This window comes from Mercenaria mercenaria, chromosome 8, assembly GCF_021730395.1.
Source record: "Mercenaria mercenaria strain notata chromosome 8, MADL_Memer_1, whole genome shotgun sequence".
Taxonomy (NCBI): domain Eukaryota; kingdom Metazoa; phylum Mollusca; class Bivalvia; order Venerida; family Veneridae; genus Mercenaria; species Mercenaria mercenaria.
The window spans coordinates 32,753,299-32,779,213 of NC_069368.1; the positions used below are offsets into that span (position 1 = coordinate 32,753,299).

The 25,915-nt window shown below is 33.6% G+C and overlaps 1 protein-coding gene across 5 annotated transcripts in view; it reads left to right on the top strand.

The window, feature by feature from the left end:
- LOC123566632 (lachesin-like) overlaps positions 1-10,618 on the top strand; it is a 172,011-nt gene extending 161,393 nt beyond the window's left edge. For all 5 annotated transcript variants that reach the window (XM_045360914.2, XM_045360916.2, XM_045360917.2 and 2 more), the window contains 3 exons: positions 1,960-2,244; positions 2,880-2,903; positions 3,878-10,618. In XM_045360914.2, the coding sequence (XP_045216849.2) occupies positions 1,960-2,244; positions 2,880-2,903; positions 3,878-4,014 (446 nt within the window). In that variant the 3' untranslated portion in view covers positions 4,015-10,618. The remainder of the gene's footprint in view (positions 1-1,959; positions 2,245-2,879; positions 2,904-3,877) is intronic.
- Positions 10,619-25,915: the final 15,297 nt, after the last annotated feature.

A 25,915-nucleotide genomic window follows, 5' to 3' on the forward strand; every position in this document is an offset into this window, starting at 1 on the left:
GCAAAATGATTTAAGCGATGTCTGAGCTCGATCGTTTGCAAGAACTGGTGTGAAATCATTTAGATGATGTCTGAGCTCGATCGTTCGCAAGAACTTGTGCAAAATGATTTAAGCGATGTCTGAGCTCGATCGTTTGCAAGAACTGATGTGAAATCATTTAGCAGATGTCTGAGCTCGATCGTTTGCAAGAACTGGTGTAAAATCGTTTAGCTGATGTCTGAACTCGATCGTTTGCAAGAACTGGTGTGAAATCATTTAGCAGATGTTTGAGCTCATTTGATTGCATAAACTGGTGTGAAGTCATTTAATAGATATCTCAGCAGCGCGGCTGATTGCAAGAATTGGAGGGAAGTAATTTGACATATGACTGAGCTCGATTGTTTGCAAGAACAAGTGTGAAATCATTAATTTCAAATATATATACCAGCTCAACCAGTTTGAAATCATTTAGCAGGTTTCTGTGCGCGATTGTTGCAAGAAGTGGCGGGAAATCTTTTAAAAGATATTTCAGCGCGACTTATTGCAAGAACTGAAGCGAAATGATTAAAGAGATGTCTAGTCTCGATCGTTTTCAAGAGCTAGTTTAAAATCATTTAGCAGATATCTGAGCTCGATTGTTTGCAAGAACTGGTGTGAAATCATTTGAAAGATATCTCAGCGCGACTAACTGCAAGAACTGGAACGAAACAATTTAACAGATGTCTAAGCGCTATTGTTTGCACGAACTATTGCCAGGAAATCAGTATTTCCAGTTAATCCTGAGTTTGTAAAATATGAGTGACAAAACATTTTTTATAGCGACGTATATACGTTTACAAAACTTGGATGTAGTTCTTTGTTATGATTCAATATTCAATATTTCAAAAACAAGCACAGACACCCATTGTTTTAATTTTCATAATCAGTTTGTAAATCGTATTTCCAAATATTCATTGTTTAGAATAATAAGTCTAATAGAATAGAATCTATTAGAAAATGACGGAATGCTGAAAAGTATTCTATATCAATGTCTTTCTTATAACATTTTGTTTGTGACTGTGTTAAACAGTACCGGCTTTTCATTATGTTTATACATGTGTTCGTTAAAGGGAAAGGCACCGTTGTTTTAGTTTTATTTCTGTAAGATAGGTATTCTGATTTCATTGTAAGGTAGTGAATTTTTTTTATTTCAGAATCGACTTAAAATACGACATTTATGAACAGTTCAAATTTTGATAAAAAGGCAGACATTGTGTTTCCGTGGCAACATTAAGCGAAATGGCGGATTTTATTTTTTATAGATATTTTTTTATCAAACTGTATTTCATTAATACTAACAACTATTTCATGTTACAAATACATTTATTACTTCTATGATGTCTTATTGCTGACTACTAAATACAAAACAGAAGAGCAGCTATGGTTTGGTTCATCAGTAATATAGAAGTGTTGTTCAACATTTTAAAAGAATCAAATATAAGTTGTATATTATGTTTACATGAAAATATGAACGTTTTGAATATTTGACAAGCCAGAACTAGGAAAACAGCACAGTTTCTGTGCGTTAAAAATCTACGTCTTTGCAATTTGCATTAGTTTTGAACATGAACTTGTCCTTAACATATATTTCATAAGAGTCTAACATTAAATAGAATCGAATTTGAAATAACGATTGTGCTCAACACCCCATCAGTGAATTAAATTTCGATGCAGCTTATAATCTTTTTGAACAGATGAATTCGAAACCTGAAATGTTAACTTTCTTTTACAACTTTTGAGTTCGTTAGAATGATATCTATTAAAATCTTCTTTGAATTTTAAGAAATACATTTTGACCTTTTTGACGAAAATAATAGTTAAAAAGTTAGATCTCTTCCAATGTTTTATTACACCCTGGACAAATTATATATAATTATTATTAATGATAATAATACATGCTGTATGGATTTATTGTCTTACAAATTAGCAATATGTTTGCAGGGATATCACTAACGGGTACATTACATGTTGATCGTGGAAGGACTTTGAAACTTACGTGCAATGCATCTGGCGCCATCACTCCGCCAGATTATATAGACTGGTTTAAAGATGGAACAAAAATAAAACCAGGCGGAACAGTGGAGTTACGAAAACGATTTTTCATTAACTCAAGAGCTATAACAAGTGTTTTAACAAAATCTGACGTGATTATGTCAGATACAGGCACATATTCCTGTCGGACGTCAGACCTCCAGGTAACAAGCGTCAGTGTGCAAGTTTTAAATAGTAAGTATATCTGTCAGACCCTTAAATGTGATAAGTACCATAAATGTAATAATGTAAAAGTGTACATAATGTAAAAGTGTACGTAAAACACAATATGAACGATATAATATTGAAAGCACTTCTAATAAATGTTATTAAATGTACGGAACATACAAAAAAATATGAAAAGTGGGTAATATTTAATATATGTTTTTTTATAACTGTATAGTTTCAAATTTATGGTTTTATGTACATTTGAGGGTCCGACAAAACTGTTTGTTACTAAACAAAATAACGAGTCGTGATAAACTTCTTTGAAATCAACTGATTGAGTATGAGATGTTTTAGTTTCAACTGTTTACTGACATGCAATTAATATACTGCTGATGTAAGTGTCCTGCTTCGACTGAAAAGAATGCTCTAGCTAAATTCTCATTTCTGATACTTTACGTCAAAACTCATAGAAACATATCGTGCGCAGAAAAATTAATTTCAATATAAAGAATTCTCCGAATCGCTGTCAGCGTGATAATTTTCCGCTACGTGCATCTTAGATAAATGCACTTGACACGATTGCAAACTTTATATGACCCTTTCAGAACTTCTCCCTTCATAAGTAAGAATAATCTTCAGTGACTTCTATATTTTTCTTTCAGCAAATAAAAAGCAAGACAAAAGAGGTAAGTCTCTATTACATTTACCTATATTTTAAAACCAACAAATACCAGTACAGTGTTTATTCTAAAGAAAAACTTTAGTTGATTCAACAATAGTTGTTCTGAATTACTGCTAATGTTAAACAAATCGTAGCCCCTTCACTTAATCTGATATCCTTTCGTCAAAAACATCTCTCACGGAACTGTGTGTTTTTAATTGTGAAATGATACAACCTGTTGTGCACTGCAAAGTTACTAAATGCATTTTCACAACATTAGGCCCTGTAGAAGTACATTATAAGGACTGTTTCTTATTCAACTGATATTAAGGACAGTTCTGTGATTTTTATGCATGAATGACATTGGAAAATGCACGTGCAATAAGAAAGAGTGCATAAAATTTGCATATTATTTTCCAGATCTGTTACCATGCATTAAATTTTGGAATCCTTTACCTCCCAACCGAATATATGATTGATAACCACGTAAAAGTTAAAATATTGATACATGGTATCCTACTAGTTGTATATTAGTCTGATGCAATTTTGTCTTTTGGTTTGCCTTTTGGTTGCTATAAATTTGTGTTCAAGTTACGTTTTGTAAAAGTATTTGAAATGGCAAAAGTTAGATAAGTATTTTTACCTGCTGAAAAGTTCTTCTTTTTCTCGAGCTAAATTTACGTATACACCCACCCAGTCCTCTGACTTTTTAAAAAGAAATATTAGCTATATTACTGACTTAATTTATAAGAATTGACCAATAGTGTGTATGCCGAAACAAGTCTCTGTTATGGTTCAAATTGTCAATCTAGAATCCATGAGTTACTTAAGTTATCTAATAAATATGCTAGTTTCAGTTCTGTTAATCCATCAAGTGCCTGCAGAGATATTTCATGTCACCCCAGAGATGCGGACGTTTTACATAATTTACATTAATTATTCAAGTTGTTGATACGGACTTTATAAGGCTGTCAATGTTACATCTTCTTTATCTTTCAGAGCCACAGGGCGACCGTTATATACTAGACAGTTCTCATTCGCATTCCCATCACACATCTTATTCATTGTTTATGACTTTTGTGTCTATAGTCTGTGTCAATTTATTCCGAAGACTTTATTTCTACAGTGGAAGATAAGATGGATTAGGGGGAAACGCCAGACGACTTTACTGTAAGCAGATACTTAAATATCTGCTTTACCGGTGATTGGATGTAGATGATATGTGACATGCGTGGTCGCTTGGTTAGACTAGGTCTAGTTTCCAATACAATATTCATATATTCATCAATAATTTGTGGAACAGATGCGATGTATGGATAGATTAAATTGCACCTAAATATTCTAGAACGTTCCTTTGGAATGTCTTGATTCGCGATGTAATAGAGACGTAAAAATATTAGTTATTAACCTTTTTGACATTATTAAATATCAGTTGTACATTAGGTCTTAATTGTTTAATTGTAAGAACGTATGTGTACAATGTAATTTCTTTTGTACATAAGTATTTTTCAAGAATATTGTGAAAGGTGTATATTATTTGAAGTTCTTTATTGCTTTGAATATTTTGTAATGACAAATGAGACAGCTGCCCAAATACTTTAATACTACACTAACAGTTGTACAGTCAGAGCCATAAAGGGAGGTAATTGAATAATGGATTCAGTAAAACTCAAATACCGTGTGGATATACAAACATATATTAATGTGATAGGATTGAGGAGTAAGCTAAAAGCTTGTATTAAAACCTCTTTTCTCGAATCTTTGACAAATATAAAGCAAATATTTATCGAACATAAGATAAAAAAAATAAAAGAACTTATAATTCTTCATGTTCATATAAAAAAAGTTGCTGCCACGTGATAAGCAAAGGTATTATGAGCCTTCCAATACGATATTTTTGATGGCTTCGCACAATACTTTGTTTCGTTAATTGATTCATACAAATCTACCGCAGTTTCGCATAGACTGTTCATTTAAGACTTTAGTTACATTTTCATTTATTTTCTAACTAATTGAAGCAAGTCACTGATATCTTACTTAAAGATTATTAGATAGTGATATGTATGTAATTATTACTGTTACAATGTACAAATCAATATATATGAACTACTGTCATTATAATGGCCAGTATAATTTGATAGCAGTAATCAAGCCTCTTTCTGTAGTCGACAACGAGGGACATGTCATTTGTGGTAAAGGGTAATGCATACGGCAATAGAAATGAAAAATATACACGCATGTGTTACGAAACTGTGCTACAAATGAAGCGTTAATAAGCACCATGTCGTTGCAGCTATTCTTAAATAGAAATCCGTATATGACAATGACATCATCAAAAGGAAAACTTTAGCCGTGCCATGAGTAAACCAACATAGTGGGTTTGCGACTAGCATGGATCCAGACCAGCCTGCGCATCCGCGCAGTCTGGTCAGAATCCATGCTGTTCGCTAACAGTTTCTCTAATTACAATAGGCTTAAAAGCGAACAGCATGGATCCTTGCCAGACTGCGCGGATGCGCAGGCTGGTCTGGATCCATGCTGGTCGCAAACCCAATATGCTGGTTTTCTCATGGCGCGGCTCAAATGTATCAGTATTTATAGATTATTAGCTTTGCATCGATAAATGTACACGAGCTCTGTAGAGGAAATAACGCGAGACTTTAGCAGCGCAATTTTATAAATCATTGATGTTATTTATATGTTATTATGAGGTTGTTAAATAACCGCAATAAAATTGACAATACTTAAGTAAATAAAATTAACGTAACGACACACGTTGAAATGACGGCACACACAAGACATGAAAATCAGAAATAAATATTGATAGGTGTTTACGTATCAAGTTCCGCTTTAGCTTTACGATGGATAGAAACAAGTATGTAATTAGACCTATCATCTCTTCAAGTGCCATGGCGAAAATTAAAGGGTAAATATTGTAGCTGGTTGTTGTTTACATCATTTAGCAGGGCTCTGACTGGTAACCTGCAACGTATGTTTTAAAATAAGAAGAAAATAAGTTGTGCATAAAATATTCCAGTAAATAGTTTTGTAACGAAACATTGCAGTAGGAGCTGACATTACTTAAAAGAACATAGATTTGGCGCAAAGGTTTTCGTTTCTTTCAATAGGCACCAGTTCCTTTATTATGGCTTCGATGTTTTCTATTTGCATTTCTGTAGATGCTGAATAATAAAATGATGCGTTAATTTGTTTATGTACGGGTATATTTATGTGTCATATGTAGTAATGATTATGCTCAATTTAGTATTAATGAGGTTGACACATTAGTCAATGGCCTACATTTTTTAACATTGGTTTCCTTCATTTTAGTCAATAGTTTTAACTATGTTACATTCTTACCTTACTGAAATAAATGGTAGTTTTGTATTAGATTGTCAAGTAAACATATTTTTATGCCCCACTTCGAAGAACGAGGGGTATATTGTTTTGCAGATGTCGGTCGGTCGGTCGGTCGGAATGTAGACCAATCCGTTTCCGGATGATAACTCCAGAACGCTTGGGCCTAGGATCATGAAAGTTGATAAGGAGGTTGATCATCAACAGCAGATGACCTCTATTGATTTTGAGGTCTGTATGTCAAAGGTCAAGGTCACAATGACCCTGAATAGTAAAACGGTTTCCGGATGATAACTCAAGAACACTTGGGCCTAGGATCATGAAAGTTAATAGGAAGGTTGGTAATGACCAGCAGATGACTTCTTTTGATTTTGAGGTCAGTATTTTAAAGGTCAAGGTCACAGTGACCCTGAACAGTAAAACGGTTTCCGGATGATTACTCAAGAACGCTTAGGCCTAGGGTCACGAAAGTTGATAGGGAGGTTGGTCATGACCAGCAGATAACCTCTATTGATTTTGAGGTCATTATGTCAAAGGTCAAGGTCACAGTGATCAGAAACTGTACAATGGTTTCCAGGCAATAACTCTAGAACGCTTGGGCTTAGTGTCAGGAAAATTAATAGTTAGGTTGGCTATGACCAGCAGATGACCCCTATTGATTTTGAGATCATTAGGTCAAAGGTCAAGGTCACATTGGCCAAGAACAGTTAAAACGGTTTCTGATCTTCTTGTCCAAAACAATAGGGCCTAGGGCTTTGATATTTTGTATGTAGCAAAATCTAATGGTCCTCTACTAAGATTGTTCAGATTATTTCCCTAGGGTCAAATATGGCCCCACCCTGGGGGTCACATGGTTTATATAGACTTATATAGGAAAAAACTTTGAAAAACCTCTTGTCCAAAACCACAGGGCCTAGGGCTTTGATATTTTGTATATGACATCATCTAGTGGTCCTCTACTAAGATTGTTCAAATTATTCACCTAGGGTCAAATATGGCTCCGCCCTGGGGGTCACATGGTTTACATAGACTCATATAGGGAAAAACTTTGAAAATCTTCTTGTCCAAACCACAAAGACTATGTCTTTGCTATTTTGTAATGTAGCATCATTTAGTGGTTCTCTACCAAGTTTGTTCAAATTATCTCTCTAGGGTCAAATATGGCCCCGCCCCAGGGGTCATATGGTTCATATAGACTTATATAGGGAAAAACTTACAACCTTCATGTCCATAACTTACATCATTCAAATTTGGACCACATGTATAGTTTTGTGTGGCAAGATGAACCTTGACATGACTGACCTTGATCTTGACTTAGTGACCTACTTTCACATTTCTGTAGCTACAGCCTTCAAATTTGGACCACATGCATAGGTTTGTGTACCAAAAAAAACTTTGACCTTGTTATTGACCTAGTGACCTTCTTTCACATTTTTGAAGGTACAGTCTTCAAATTTTGACCACATGCATAGTTTTTTGTTCCAAAATAAAATTTGACCTTGATTTTGACCTAGTGACCTACTTTCACATTTCTCAAGCTACAGCCTTCAAATTTGAACCACATGCATAGTTTTGTGTACCGAAAAGAACTTTGATCTTGAGATTGACATAGTGACTTACTTTCACATTTCTGAAGCTACAGGCTTCAAATTTGGACCGCATACATATTTTTGTGTTCTGAATTGAAATTTGACATTGATTTTTACCTATTACCTACTTTCACGTTTCTCAAGCTACAGCCTTCAAAATTGAAGCACATGCATAGTTCTGTCTACCGAAATGAACTTTGACCTTGAAATTGATCTAGCAACCTGCTTTCACATTTCTCAACCCATAGCTTTCAAATTTGGACCACATACACATTGTTTTGTACCGAAATGAAATTTGACATTGATTTTGACCTTGAGCTAGTCTTGAAATTTGGAACATTCAAAAATGGCTCAGTGGATGGCACCAAGATCACTCTGTAATCTCTTGTTAAGTTAATAGGTTAAAGGTCAAGGTCAGATTAAACCAGAATGGTAGAACTTTTGTTTACAGTGAGCATATAATTTCTGTTCCTTGTGCAATTACTGAATGCATCAAGAGGGGCATTTCGTGTTCGACGAGCTCTTGTCTCCTTTATTTTTTGTTTTGATACATCAATAAGTGCAGAAATAGCTTATTGTGCTAAAGGTCAATCTGTTAAAGTCACATTTTAGTAAACAAAGTCGATAAAGGACTGTAATTATTCCATGAGAAATATTATTGTTTAAACAAGAAATACATCAACATCATGGACATTCTGTATTATTTGTATTTCCTTTTGCTGTTGACTTTTGACATGGATAACGTGAAAATAATTATTCTAACACGACCCGATTCCTTTTCCTATTAAACAAAGAAGGCTGAAAACAGTGAATTATTATTCAACAATTCACTGTTCTGACGTCACAATTACTACGTCATAGCGTCAATCGGCATAGCGGCGCGCTGGAAAAGAAACCGATTGAAAACGCAAATATTTAATGAATGCCGTTAAGGATGTACTTTAAAGTCCTTGGTAAAGTGTTAGAATCGAAATAATATATCTCATTTAGTGATTTGTTCTTGAATAAAATAATTGTCGTTCAGATGCGTATTATTATATCACTCGGGCTGCGCCCTCGTGATACAATTCCTTCGCATCTGATCTCCAAACAATGATTTATTCAGCGACAAATCATTAAATGAGATATATTATTTCTTAAATAACCCATAGGGTGTTTAAAATACAATGTCATTGTGAGCAGAAAAGTATCACACCTGATGCGCAATGTTCATGTTTCTGTGCAAAACATATAGCTGTTTACGGTTTGTCTAACGAAGCGCGTCGAGCATCAGTTTACAAAGGTTCAAGAAAGTTATGTTGGACTTCAACGGTTATTTACACAGTGCACTGAGATATTAAGAGTTTTTACGATTATGGACATTTTAACAGTTTATTACTAATCACCTCCCATTGAAATCATAAGAAATGCTTTCAGTCGGAAATGGTACAGTGAAAATTGCCACAGCAACAATAATTGTTTGTTACAGGGACACACACAACTGGTTTGAAAGCATTGTTATCAATAGTTCTAAGGAAACGTTATTGTATTCAATATTTCAAGATATTACAATAATTATGTTACTATCATGCTAAATATTTTTTTCTTTACCTTCTTTTCTAAATATAGACCTAGTGACTATAAGACTGTCGGGTATTGCCTGTTCCATGAGAAAATGTGTATTTATGACATTTTGTAACTATTGCGTTACTGTAACAATAGAAATAGCTATTTTATGTGTAAATTCAGAATATAGAAACTACAATATTGTACATTATTTATCAAACACAAAATAAATACTACGACAATTTGCAAATAAATATTATTTAATATGTTGTCATGAAAATCGAAATACATATATCATAACGCCATGAGAAGATAGAGGTTTATAGCTAAACGCTCTTGAATAAGTCAAAATATACACAGATTGTATGATTTCAAGTAAGTTGAATACATAACTTTTCAAACATACATGCCATGCACAGCGTTTGGTGACTTACCAAAACCATTATAACTCTTGAAATAGAAAAAAGTAACTCAGTTCTCAAAATTTCAGATTTGAAATAAAATCTATAAGAAGACAAAAATGAATGTTTTTCATGAACATACTATTTTCTAAACTGTCACTAATACAGGTTTTGTCATGGCACGGCCCATATATTTCTACCGTCGATACAAATAACGTATTGAACAATACAAATCACCATGTTGACTAAACAGTAAAAGCCATTGATCGATTTAAAATATCCGACATTTAGACGCTTTGCGTGAAGTTTTTGTATATCTATAACAGATGGAATAGTGTTTTTTTTGTAATTGTTGTCTTTTTTTTTACTAAGGATAAAAAAAGAGTTTTTAATATTGCCTTTATTTTGATTTCTTTCAATCCGATCGCCCGATCGGCTCGTCAGTTTTTATTTTCAAATAGGTGTCGCCGAATTGTACTATGTAGCTATGTTAGGTAATCTAGTATTATAACATTATCATTAAAACGAGACCAGTCTTAATTGCATTTCATTGAACAATACAATAAAATACATTTTTTCTACCCTGTGTTTCATGTAAATTACAATTCTTTAGATGTACATTAGCTGAATAGATATCTTTTAAGAATTTGATAGGGTTAATTCTTATGATTTTGATATTATTCATGATATTATGTCATTTCATATCATTTTCCCATTGGTCAGATTTGTGTAATTTTGTATAGTTTATCAGTACTTAATGCATTTGTACACTCACTGAATTCCACTTAGATTTTCATTAATTGTACTTGTTATAAGACTAATGTTACATAAAATGTTCTCACTGAAAATGTGTGTTGCTCAATTCTTCAATTCCATTTTATATTGACCAGTCCCTCTCGTATTATAACGTTTAGTCAGTGAATAGTTTTATTAGTGGAGAAACTCCAGATTTAAGGGTGTTATTATCTAAAGGCGTTTGGAATAATTCATTAATTTTCACTATCCGTGCAGTATGATCATGGTCTGCACTGTTCGCTGTTCAGTCAGTAAATTTCAGTAAACAACCCTTTGAATAAAAAGTGGTACAGCCAAAATTGAACTGTGGACCAGTCCATTTAAGAAATATAGTAGGGTGAGGTTTAAAGGGAAACTCAGTAATTTCTTCAAGGCATAGATCCATGATTTACCTATATTAAAAGCCAATTAATGGAAACAAAAAGATGTTGTTTATCAAACTAAATTTTACTATGGTAGTGTTTATGTGACTCTATGTGAAGTCGCGAAAGCATGTGACAAAGGTAAATAATCCGAATATCTCACTTTGTCAATAGTAAAATGAATTATATCTAAATAAATAATGTGAATAAGACATTTTATTTTGCAGTTTCTATGTGTTTACCTTACCTTGTTTACGTAGATCCGCCTATGTATCCCTTTAATATAATAAGATTTTTCAGTTTTGCTTTGTTGATTGATACAGCAACAGCTATCACCTTACACGAATTACAGAGACACATAAGGCACGATTAAATCCATCAGTAATCGGGTATAAAACATTACTATTTCGTCACAAACAAAAACAGAAAATCCGATTTTCATATAATGTGTTGGAATTAAGTCTGTTTTATCGTGATATTTGTTGCACACCCTATTGAAAAAATATATTTGATATTTGTATGAGAACATTTTCTGACTATTAAAATGGGATAAGGTAGTACAAAAAAATAAATTTATATATATTTTGATAATTGATTTTCAAATGTTATTGATAACATGTTAGTAAACATTTATAACAGTTATAACTAATTTCTATAGAGGACATTCTATTCAGCATTTTTAAGATTTGCTGTTATGTTCAGAATATAAATAAGTGATATAATATCTATTTCATTTCCCTGTAGACAGAACAATTCCAATGCACATAATTATTTATTAATATGTTAATGCCAAACAATAACAATCTTCAGGTGTACAGAAAAGTAGAAGCTTGCTTTTAAACATTCTTATGTACAAATGTATGCAGACTGTTCCTGTGTCATTGCTGGTATCTATTTTCACGGATTATTATTTTTTTTACTTTTTGCTAAGATCAGAACAAATGCTGTGCGAATGAAATATTTTTTCCTTCTCCACCAGTTAGCGTTATTTCCTATATATTCTGATTTCCAAATTTCCTAGAGGAATTAATCGCAATTTATTATGCAACCACTTATTCCAGATTCCACAGAATGTTGGTTGATTCATTTGTAAATCAGAATGAAATATTCCCAAATGTAAGAATATTCAGGAATACGTAGGTCCGCAAATTGAACAATTTGTCCTAGATTGTTTCCTATTTTTTCTCTCGTACTGTACTTAAATATGCAGATTATCACATAAATTGTAACTGTGCTCTTGTCTTATACGCAGCGTTGCATGATGGTAATTCAATAACTTTGTTTATTCTAAAAATATTGAAATAAAATCAATATTGAGTAAAAAGCGTTACTAAAACCTTCTGTAAATAAACAGCCTAACGTACCGGAATAAGAATTGTTCTGGATTGTAGTGTGTCAATCATACAAGTATACCTCTTCTTTCGCAAGGTCATTATCTTTCAGCAGTGTGAAATAGATATTCTAACCGTTACGTTGAAATTGCTGTAAGCTCTTTGATATAGTACAGTCATAATGGACATACTTTTTGTTTGTCTTGTGGGTGTTTAGCGCCGTTTCTTCAGCAGTAATTTAGTTCTGTAACGAGGGGCGGTTAACCTAAGCAGTGCTCATGAATTACCTGTTCTCCGCAATTCACTGCCAACCTCTCCACATGAATCAGAGGTGGAAGACGAATGATTTAAGACACAGAGTATTTCAAATCGTCGCGGAGAACATACGCCTCACCCGGGGATCGAACTCATGGCACTGAGATCCGTAAATCTGCGCATTATCTATTGAGCAAAGTTGATGGGTTGATATTATTTATTATAACAGTGAAAAAATAAAGATACAATATTCGGTCCTAGAATATTTTTATCACAGCCTGGAAAATACTGATAACGCTTTACTGCATAGAATGTGTCTAGATAGGGGATGGAATACCCAGCAATGGACTGTCGCTTTGCTGATGTCTAAACGACCTTATGCACATAACTGTAACTCTGCCTTATGTTTTGATTTCAGTTTAAATAGTCTTTCTCGAAATAAAAATGAAGATGTCGCCATTGTTATTGTCTGTCTGTTAGAAGAAAAAGAAGCGAAATGAGACCACATCAGCCCACGAAAGACGTGCCAATATATATTATACAATGCGGGTATATTTCATAAGCATCCATATATTTACATATTTAATCCCCTAGATTCATTATTTATGTAACATTACAGACTTACTCGTAAACGTCTGCCTCAACCTTTATAACAGAAATACGTTATAAACGCGCTGCTGTTATTAAAAATATGTAATGTTAATAATAGAAGATAATGTATGGCGGACATGATTGAACAATGTGCGAGACAGCAATTTGATTTGAATTATATATATATGCAATTATCGTTTTAAAAGTACCTCGCAACAATTTACGAGGAAGAACAATAACTTGTCAACAATTACCTCTCTGTATCTACTTACATATAATATATATATATTCTTTATTAAAGTCTCATTCTTGCATACATTATACAATCATAAAAAACCATAGTTTATACACTTTAAAAAATTTGCAAGACCATTCTTCAGCAGAATTATAAGAGACTATCAATATTCACATAATTAGTAAAACTATGATATACAATTGCTTTAGTAATTAAGTTTAAAAACTTGAGCTGATGGCGCTAATCCTAACTTAACTATCTAACCCGAGCAAGCCTAAAAACTGCAATAAGAAATTTACATACTGTTACATTACTTACTGTGGGTGTTAAATTTTATTGCCAGATATTGCGTCTAAAGTATTGTTGAATTTATACAGACTGAGTTTGAGAACGAATGAAAAAATCTTAGTTGATTTAAGATTAAAAAAGGTCGCTTCGTATGTTAGAATAACTATAGAAATCAAACAGGGAAAGTGTGATGTGTGCTGAGTTGGGCTCACTGCGCACTTTCTTTCTGATATTCTGCTTTTTTATTTCTCTGTTTCATTCTAGCCAAGGCCATAAAATCATAAGACAGTATGAAGTATGCCATGTTGATCGGTTTATTCCGAATTTAGTTTTTGTACTGATTGATTATGTTTGAAATTAGGATTATGGCGGAAGGACCAGACGGCAATACTCAGAGTAGATATAAAAGGGCATAATATAATTATATTAGTATAATTATTGTATGTGAATATGTCAATTTCTTGTAGCAGGCAGACAAAGCAGCAGACAAAAACCATTTGGAGATGTTTTCGTCTGTTAAGTGCGTGTCTGTTTGAAATTTGTTCAAAATCTATCAGTTTTTCGTCTTCAGTGCTCAGTTGTTAATAAGATAAGATTATATTTATTTAACGTCGGTCATCTTATCTTATTAACAATTGAGAACTGAAGACGAAAAACTGATGGATTTTAAACAAATTTCAAACAGACAAGCACTTACAGACAAAAACATCACATCAAACATTTTAAACTAAACTTAAAATAGGTACAAAAAAGGTCCAGTTTTACTAAATCATAATTTAACTTTAACTTCTTTTAGATCAAAGTGGAAACTCCACATGCCGCCCAACACAACAAAAATGAAAACGGTGCAGGTTCGGCTCGTTCACGTCGGTGTTTATTCATGGAACCTTTAAAAATAGAGAGCGAATCAATGAAAAGCGACTTATGCCCCAAGTTTAAATAATGGGCTTGCCCTAATACCCCAGTCACACATACGGCGCGGAAAGCTACGTCTAGCCACGGATAAAAACGTAGTAATCCGTATCTGTCCGTATTGAAACGTACCTGAGACGTACCTTATTGTAGTAATCCGTATCAATTCGTACTAATCCGTACGGCTCAGATACGGATCGATACGGGTTACTACGTTTCTATCCGTAGCTAGACGTAGCTATTTGCGCCGTATGTGTGACTGTGGTATAAACTACAAAACAATTTGCTCAACTAAACAAACTGTAATTTAGGCGGAGGATCTGACTATATGGAGCCTGCATTTCAAAGAAAGTGACAAAAACAAAATTCTAAAGCAGACACCATATCCAGGGAGTAATGAAACAATAACCAAAGCTATGAAAGCTGGGGTATTATAACCATCCAACTGTTCTAGATAAAAACTAAACCGTATCATTTACACAACATAAATGTCGTGCTGCACAATCTGAGAAGATCAAAGTGTAACAGCTCCGGCTGACTGTACAGGGAGACATTTTATGGCAACCACATGGTACAAACAACGCTACTGTGACAAATTTCGTCATTGGTATGGTATGGAATCATTAGAAAATTCAATTATAAAAACCAAACAAGACCATAGTCTGATTTTATTGTCCAAATATATGCACTGAACAAAAATAAACTATTAAATTCAATTTTCACAAAAAGTGTTTTGAATCTGGAAACGCTGTAACCTTTTGAACATGTATATAAACACCTTACACTAATGGGTAAATGACATTAGTTTAAATTGTAAATGTAACTGCAATAATTTCATTTTACCATTTATTGCAGCAATCGTTTGAATTACATCGTTCTGGAATATCATTTATCATCTGTTTAAATGTCAACATGGTTAAGTCTTGTTTGCGAAATTAGAAATAAAACATTATCTCGCTCTTTGCAGCTTCCGACATACTGGAGCAGAAGACAATTTGTGCGGTACTTCGCGCATGCAAATCCAAAATAAATCACCTTAATGGCGCATCCTATTTTCATAAGTAGCATCTAAAACGCGAATAACCGCAACAACATTACGGTGTCGTATACACACAGTTACATTCTATCTCCTTTTCCATGCAGATAATAAAATCTGAAAAGTAGATCCCTCGGAAGCACCGAAAACAAGGCAAACAGTGAAAATTGCAGACTCGGTTTGATTGAGTCTGTTCATGAGCAGTAATGGAAAATGCAACACTGCCCACGCCCCCTAGCACCGGCTTAAGCAGTATTCAATCTTCAAATCTAAATGAGTTGAAATCAATGATCCCGAAGGACCAGAAAATATAACAACACTGAGATGAAGTCGGGGCGACGTTTTACGGCCGCCACACAGCACTTAACACCCGCTGTTGTGAAGTAAATAAAATCTGAAAAGTAGATCCCTCGGAAGCACCGAAAACAAGGCAAACAGTGAAAATTGCAGACTCGGTTTGATTGAGTCTGTTCATGAGCAGTAATGGAAAATGCAACACTGCCCACGCCCCCTAGCACCGGCTTAAGCAGTATTCAATCTTCAAATCTAAATGAGTTAAAATCAATGATCCCGAAGGACCAGAAAATATAACAACACTGAGATGAAGTCGGGGCGACGTTTTACGGCCGCCACACAGCACTTAACACCCGCTGTTGTGAAGTAAATAAAACCTGAAAAGTAGATCCCTCGGAAGCACCGAAAACAAGGCAAACAGTGAAAATTGCAGACTCGGTTTGATTGAGTCTGTTCATGAGCAGTAATGGAAAATGCAACATTGCCCACGCCCCCTAGCACCGGCTTAAGCAGTATTCAATCTTCAAATCTAAATGAGTTGAAATCAATGATCCCGAAGGACCAGAAAATATAACAACACTGAGATGAAGTCGGGGCGACGTTTTACGGCCGCCACACAGCACTTAACACCCGCTGTTGTGAAGTAAATAAAATCTGAAAAGTAGATCCCTCGGAAGCACCGAAAACAAGGCAAACAGTGAAAATTGCAGACTCGGTTTGATTGAGTCTGTTCATGAGCAGTAATGGAAAATGCAACACTGCCCACGCCCCCTAGCACCGGCTTAAGCATACGAATTTTTTTTCGTTCTTTTAAAGTTTTCTTATATTGAATAAGACACCGATTTATAGAAGTCTTTTACAAGTATCTATAAAAACATGATACAAATGCAGATTCGAAATCTTAATTCCACCGGCAACGTGTGTACAAGAGACAACTTTTCGTGTCTTATTTTTTCTAAATTAACGAAATGAAATAATGAAATATTATGAATCCATTTCTTCATTATAAACTATTAGCTTCATTTCTCTTTTTAACAATTTTAACTTCTAACTCTATTTAAATCCTACATTCAAGATATACTGTGCACATTCACGAAGATTTTTGACTATTATTTACTATAAATTTCTCATCAAGTGTCTTACTAGATTTAATATAAAATTGTGCATGAAGAACGATATTCGTATTTCATTGGCAATAAGTAACAGTTTTCAAGGTTTCCAAACGCATGCCTATTTATCCATTTGTTGTATACTATTTTTCATAACTCACTTTATTCACACAAACATGTTTATCTTTTAACATGGATACTCAAAGGTAGTGAGTGATTGAGTTAGATTTTACAGCCAATCGACTCAAACAGGTCCTATCTTGCCGAGAAGAAAAAATATATATTGAACACGTATATTAAAACAATTTTTAAAAACATTGTTGTTAAAATATACATATACGTTTAAAATACCTGTTGCAAACATCAGATTATCGTAAATTTATATGTAAGTGTTCATTTTAAGAGTAGTTGTTCATTTTTTTTCTATATGAAATTTTGAGCATTATGTAACTTTAAAGCATGAATGATATTATATTACGCAGTCTAACTTCACCATGGTTTTTATACTGTTTTACTTATAGACAAAATTAAATTTGATACCTACACCTTCAACACTGAGATCCTAGCTTGGCATTTACCAAATAATATAATAATGAACACTTGTAGCAAAAGTAGACAACAGGTTTGTATTCGTTGTTTAAATGATGAGGCAGCGAAGTCAAGTGCAATGACTGTTACTCATCAACTGACAAATGCGGAAATGAAACAGTCAAAACTGCCACTTGATTTATTTTTTACGATTGTACCATTAAATTGGCTTTTTTGGAATGTTACAATCAATATGTTCTTAATCACTTTCTCTTTGATTTTTTCATCAGAATCAATATCATTGAGATGACATACAGGAAATGAGCAACATGTTAAGTATAGCTGCAATCATTAGTAAGAATAATTGACTCAGTGTCGTTATATTTCCTGGTCCTATGATATCATGGAGCGCATTCAATGTTTGTACAGTACAAATACGGTGCTAGTGGATGTGCAATTTGTTGCGCATCTCAATACCTCCCTGAAGAACATACTTAGTCAAACCTAATCTGCTAGTATTGTTCTTTGGCTGCGTTCTCTATGCTCCCTAGAAATGTCGTCTTATAGATTATTGAACATTTAAACTTTCTTTTTACCGTCAACAAATATTCCTAAATATTTCAGATTAATTTCTGTTAAATGCATTTGAAGAAAAGTGATTGAGCAACATAATGCAACACGAATGGGCATTGTGTAAGCCATTGATAATTTAAAAAAAGGATTAACTTATAAATTAAAGGCTCGTTTCAAAACGGTCACAACTTCTTTTTCAGAACAAACTTAACAATCCCATTTCTTTTGTATCTTGATTTCTTATGATCTAGAACATATTTGCAGTTACTAAATACATGTATCAAATATACTCGGCCGACGTAGTTTTCAATCTAGTAGAATTTAAACATCTGGTGTAACCTTTACAATGCATACATCAAAAGGAAATGAAAATATTACTCAACTAAACTATACAAACAAAACGGCAATACTCATTTAGAAACCTGCAAATGCTTTGACATCACCTACTTAAGGGGTTGGGTTTCAAAAGTCGCAAATAATGCAAGACATTAAAAGCATATGCGCGAATTAAGTTTATATCATAACTGCATATCACATTCACATTAAACATTTTGTGCTCATATTTAACATACATGTTTTTTTTGTAAAAGATGTTAAAAGCTGAACGAAACTGCATGGATTGAGATGCGAGTATTTATTGCTTGTCATTATTAATATATTGTTAAAAAAAAAAAAAAATATGCGAGTATTGATTACTTGAACATGATCGATATCAGATAATTATACAACCACACAAGAGCAAAGAGCAGTTATTGTCTTACTGATTTTCGAGTTATGTGCTGTATGTTTTAATTAATTTAAGAGGCGTTGCATTTATCGTTAATAATATACTGTAATTGCAAAAGAAAATATAAGTTTGATATTACTTAAATCTAGTTGAAATGAAGCTTTTTAAACCTGTTAGCGTTTCTACTATCGTCATCAGTCCTATTTGAAAAAATAGGTTCTTTTTACTAGGGTTAACAGAAGAACATCCAAATACATGTAACATACCTTTGTAGCGAAAAGCAACTTTTTTGCGTTATAACACGAAATTAATGTTGTTATGTGGAACAGTATAAATAAAATATATTTGGGTACATGATATATCAATAAAAATGTTTAAACAAGATATATGGTATCCACAAACAACAAGGCATCGTTTTTACAACTCGTGACCATTTACCTCTTTTGCCTTCAAATATATACTGGGCGTCATTGAAAAGTTACCACTAAATATATACCTCTTTATTTTTTTTTATACAATATCGACGTCACTTTTTCATGGCCTGTGCGTGGTCTATTACTCATAGACCCTGTCTGATCGTGTCTCCTAACCCATTAAATGAGTGTCTGGTGAGAACAGCACATACGACGTGCAATTTCACGACATGAAAGTTCGGCGTCAAACATGCCAATGGCCTGATGGCGTTGATCGTGCCTTAACGTGGCATTCTTAGCAAAGATATTCTGGTTTTTTAACGTATTTCTTTTAATCTGTCGACTAACTTTCAAGTGCGATGAATGATTTGCAATAGAATTATCGTACATGGCGACATTGCTCGAAAAAGTCATTTTGCACGTACAGCCCATGCCTCAAATGGAGTTCATCGAGTTTGACAAATCTTTACATCAGTGACGTCTCAGTTGCGTAAAAAAATGTAGTCGAGTTATGCTTTTAACACAGTCCAGTGCGAGTTTTAAAATATAAGGGCCATTAGGGTGGTAACTTTTCAGTGACGCTGAGGTAGAGGTATATGTACCAGTCTTAAACAGTAATCATCAGAACTGATGCCAATGTGTGTTATCTGATGGGAAATTGTTAAGACGTACAAGTTATATTCATTTATTCCTTCTTATAACTTTAAAGTTATGCTGTTTTTCATGATGTAAAGATGTGTAACATGTTTTAGTTTACATGTCGGATGAGATATTGTGATCGTTTATCGTCCGTCGTCCGTCAGTCTTCGGTTGGTCCGCCCACACTTTTCTTTATAAGAAATCTCCTTTGAAACTACTGGCCAGAATTGCACCAAACTTTATCAGTAGCATCCTGGCATAGTCTAATATCAAGCTTGTTCAAATATTTCAACTTGACCTCTTAAGGGTTAGAAATAGAAAAGAATGTAAATGACTGCTTCTCATGAACCACTTGACAGATCTTCGTTAAACATAGTTTTGTAGCTGCATTATAAGGTTACAATTGTGTCAAAAGAATAAGCTTGAACCGTTGAGAGGCCGCTAGAGTTCTCAAATCAGAAATACCTTTAAACAACTTCATCCAATGAACTGCTTAATGGATCTTCATCAAATTTGATTTGTAGCATGATTATAAGGTATTCTCCCAGCTTCATTAAAATTAGATATATTGGCCCTCTTTTAGCTGCCATTAGAGATGAAAATAAAAGTACCTTGAAATGACTTTTTCTTATAAACCGCTTGATGGAGCTTCATCGAACTTGATCTGTAGCATCATTGTTATTCAAATGGAGGCACTTGGTCCTTTCTAGGGGCTGCTAGAGATGAAAATAAAAAGCCTTTACAACTTTTTCTCCTAAGGTGCTTGATGGATCTTCATCAAAAGTTGTTTGAAGCATTATTATAATGATGTCTACATTGGGGCGCTTAGCCCCTTTTATGGTTGTTAGACTAGAAATAAAAAATACATTTGAACGACTTTTTCTCATGAGCTGCTGGAAAGGTCCTCATCAAACCTTGTCAGTAGCTTCATCATAAGGGCCTCTCCATAATATATGAAAACTGGGGCGCTGGGGCGCTTGGCACCTTTAGGGGCCCCTAGAGCTAAAAATAAAAATACCTTTAAACAACTTTCATTGAACTAGTATATAGATCTTCATTAAACAATGTCTATGGCATCGTCTTGATGTCCGCACCCATCATTGATTTTCACCAGATTAGTTTGTAGCATCGGGGTAATTTCATCTGCCAAACCTGCTTAAATTGGAGACACTCGATTCCCATTTAGAGGTCATATACTTAATATAGAAATACAGCAACTTCTTCTCATGAAGCACTGAATGCAGATTATAAAACCATTATAAAAAGACCTTCAAACTGCCATCAGCCTGCTCCAGTGTCTTGTTCGTAGCTTTTGACCCCATTGTAAAGAGATAAGAAGCATATAGTGTTCGAATTTCTTGTTATCAGTCACACCAATTTATGTAATCAACTTCTACTGTCTCTGAAACATTCGAAACCTAGAGACCGCTTCAAAACTTGCTCTCTCTCTCTCTCTCTCTCTCTCTAGCCTGTTTCGAACTCAGAGGAGCAACCGTTTGCCATCATGACATTCTTGTTTATACAGTTTTCTTCTAACAGTTTAAAAACAAACAGTAGCTTGAACCCGTTCAAGAAAAAAAAACATTTGAAATAAGATACACTGTAAATAGTTATCAGAACGGGTCGCAGATGCAACTTCAAAGATATAAATCACGGAAACTTTTGCTATTAGCGAAGCAAAGGAAAGCTTTAGTTCTGCCAATTACATCTCGGGGTGAATAATGAAGAAAAAAAGTACTTTTACAGTTACGAGACTTTAGTTTGACAAAAAGCATAATACACATTAGAATGTGTGAACCCATTATCAGAATGAATACATCTGTATTGTTTTAAGTAATAATTTGCTCTTCAAGCATTCTTGAATAGATAAGATTGAACACATGTTTCAGCACTACTAACAGCCATGAGTACAACATTTGCCAATACATGTAAATGATTACTGCAACGTTCACACTGCATAATGAGAAATCGTTATCAACAACAGATTGAAACAAACAATTACGAGTGATTCTCTTCCTCATTATTAGCACAGACATTGCCTTTGATTGATTGGAATCAACATACGTTCAAAGAACAGAGAGAGTTGTTTCTTCAGACTTATAAAAAAAACTAACATGAATATTCTGAATAAAGAAATATAGAATCAAATACTAGGTACATTATACCATAAAAATACTTAAATGATGACAAACTCTATTTTAGTAGTTTGGTTTCTGTTAATTTATTTATAGAAACAAAAAGGAAAATATAGCATAAAGCGAAGCCGCAACAAGAACAAGACATTGCAAAATTAGCTACTTAAGGTTATGAATATGAAAAAAATTAATGTAAGAGATAACATATAAAATCAAACAGACAAAAACATATTTAATTTGGGAAATCTTGGAATCGTAAATACATTTAGCTGCAGCGATACTCAACTTTGTACCATTATGCTGCTGCACCACTTGTCTGTGTTCAGACCCTTTGTTTTGTTCACAGGAGATACCTACTGAGGCTTTTCAAATTTTGTATAATTATGTCCTTTTTCTTCTCAAAACACATGAGATAATCAGAGGCAAGACTGATGAGGTCAGAATATATAATAGACTTATTTAAAAGGTTACCTAGTTGGTAGCCAGACTACTGAAACACATTAGACAATGACTTTATTTCTGAAATGTGTGCTGTATGACGTCATGTCGATTTAAGTGTCAAAATACGTGTGTTCAACGTTAATGTATTTAGAAAGCTGCAAATACTACTGACTTCAAATAAAGATATTTAGAAAACTATTGTAATATTTTTGCAAATAAAATGCATTTTAATACTTTGGGGAAGAGAAGGGAGGAGGGAGGGGGGGGGGGGGCTTAAAGGTTTTTGCATACATTTCCGAAATTTAGAAGGAATTATGCATTCATCATTAATCAAAAATCAAAGATTAATCCTAGATACAAACCTATTCATGTTCACCGGCATTCGAACTCACACCACTGTGTAAAATCAATGATTCAGTCCGTATTTAACATAGGAATAGTATGTTTTTGTTAATTTGGATGCCGAAATGGAAACTATCACTTTTTCACAATGTACTTTATATTTGTTAACAACTTGTGATATTTAAATGTTAAAATCAGTAAGGTCTTTACAGTTGTCTCTTTAATCGAGCTTGCAGACAAGCAGCAATGGCAATGTTCAGTGCATATGCAACCATTTACAAGGTTAAGAATGATTGTGGTTTTGTTTTGTTTAGAGTCACACCAACACACTGTAAGTAATGTAGCAAATTGATGATGATTGATCGGATTAAAAAGCGTTAGTTTTATCATAGCGAACAGGGCTTATATTTTCCCCTTACTTTTATGCTTTATAGAAAAAAAAACTGGACAAACTGTATAATGAAATGAAATATATTATGTGGTTTCATAGCAGTTATGACCCTATAATAGATTTGAGGTATTTAGCACTAGCCCGAGACACTAGGTATTATGAATGGTTCAGTTCCTAGCCTTTCAGATGGCGCAATTTATATTGCTGGTAATAAAAAATATTTAAAATGGAGGCGGTATTGGTCTCTTAAAAAAGAGTACAATTATGTATTTGCAAGTAGGAAAATGGTAGTGAAACAGGTCGCATTTGCTAGTGGATTATACGACTGGTTGGATAAATAGTATTATCTATTCATTTTGCAGAGCAAGAAAACGTATAACAGAATTCAGTGAAATTGTTACTATCAACAAAAATACAAACTTTTTTTCCGCTAATTACAAAACAATTATCATGTAAATATCAAAGAAACAAAATTTTATGCACTATTTTTATAATTGTAATAGCTGCTTTTTAATCAAACATATAACACATTAAGAAACCGTGTGTGAATTTACAATATGAATCATGTGACTGCATATTTGTATTAGTAGTAATTTGTCCTCTAGAGACTTTCCTAAAAAAGCAGTTGGATTGAAAACACTTTTGCACAATTCACAGATAGGAATAAAACTGATTATACTTTCACGATTTTAATCACCGGTCATGATTTGAACAATGTTGGTAGAGGTCCACTTGACAATGCTACATGCCAAATATCTAAGCTCTGTGCATTGTCGTTCAAGACAAGAAGATTTTTTAAAGGTTTTCCCAATACAGCTCTATGTAAAATTAAGTTTGCCCCAGGGTAGGGCCAATTTCAACTCTAAACCCCTAACCCTAACCCTACACCCTATCCCTAGAGCGGAGTGGATTCCGAATATTTGGAATCCGTTGCTTTTAAAACAGTAGTCTCCAGTTGCTCACACACACTCACACAATACCAAGTTATTACAAACTAAATTTGGGACTTTTACACGTTCAGAATATTTGTGTGATGCGGTCATATAGAAATAAAAGGAAAACTCAAACGACGCGGGGTTGAAGCTTGGTAGTTGATTAAGAGTTATAGCCAGTTGCTAAAGCACAGGCTAAAAATGGAAAGGAAGCATACTGAAACCAATAAGACTTTCTAAACATTTGCTGACAAAGCATATTCCGCTGAGAATGATATACAAAAATTCAAATTTCTGTCGCACAGAAACATAATGTTTAAGATTTTTCAAAGGTTTTATTACAAAAAATCAAATTCAAGTTTTTCCCTTTGATGTTTTTCTACATCAAATATAGTGTACATGTACTTACGATTGAAAACAAATGCACATAGTAGTACTACATTGTTAGAGGAGGTGTTAGATCAGAAACTTTTAAAAGTCATACCAAAGCCCTATCATAAGTATGTTGACAATTTAGTTTACTGAGTATTTCGTTTTGCTCTATACTTATAACAGATAAAAACTATAATGTAAGAGTAGCCTCCATGGAAACATTGAGAACAGCAAACACACTCAAAGTCACATATCACAATGCAGCCCAACTATAAATAGAAACACACTTAAAGTCACATATCACAGAGCATTCCAACTATAAATATAAACACACTCATAGTCACATGTCACAGTGTAGTCCAACTATAAATAGAAACACACTTTAAGTCACATATCACAGAGTAGTTCAATTATAAATAGAAACACACTCAAAGTCGCATATCACAGAGTAGTCCAACTATAAATAAACACATTAAAAGTCACATATCACAGTGTAGACCAACTATTTATAGAAAAAACACTTAAAATCACATATCACAATGTAGTCCAACTAAAAACTGAAACACACACAAAGTCACATATTACAGTGTAGTCCAACTATAAATAGAAACACACTTAAAGTCACGTATCTCAGAGTAGTCCAATTATAAACAGAAACACACTCAAAATCGCATATCACAGAATAGTCCAACTATAAATAAACACATTTAAATTCACATACCACAGAGTAGTCAAACTATAAATAGAAACACACTCAAAGTCACATATCACAGAGTAGTCAAACTATAAATAGAAATACCTTCAAAGTCACATATCATAGAGTAGTCCAACTATAAATAGGAACTGTAGTGGAAAAATATAGCAGACGGAATGTTAGCTTAGTACATTTTAAGTAATGAAAGAGATCAAAATTTCAAGTTTGTGTAGTTTAGTGAACAATATTCCATGGCAATTTTTGTTTGTTTTTTTTCTGAATTGTCATTTTGCACAGTTTTTACAATGGGGAAGTACATTTTTAGTCATGCAATTAACATTATTAAAGATAATGATATTGAAATGTAAGAAGATCCTGCAACTACACTCAGAGACCATTGAACTATGTATAGCTGATACCTTGATATTAAAACATTTCATGAATAATCCCGCTGATGGTCAGAAGTACACATTCTTAGTTTTACTGTTCTTATTTTTGGGCGTGGGAGGGGTCTTGTTTATGTGTATCACAAAAGTGAGACAATATACTGAGATCGATTGGAATTCATATTAATACCTGGTAATTACTTATTAGTCGCAAATTGTTTTCTGCATCAATTTTATTTGCTATTAAATATATTTAAAACTGTATGCGCATATTATAAAACAGATCTCACTTAAGCTTTATACATATCAAAACATTGAACATTATACAAGCACAACACATCAGGTTGGATTTTTTTATAAAAAT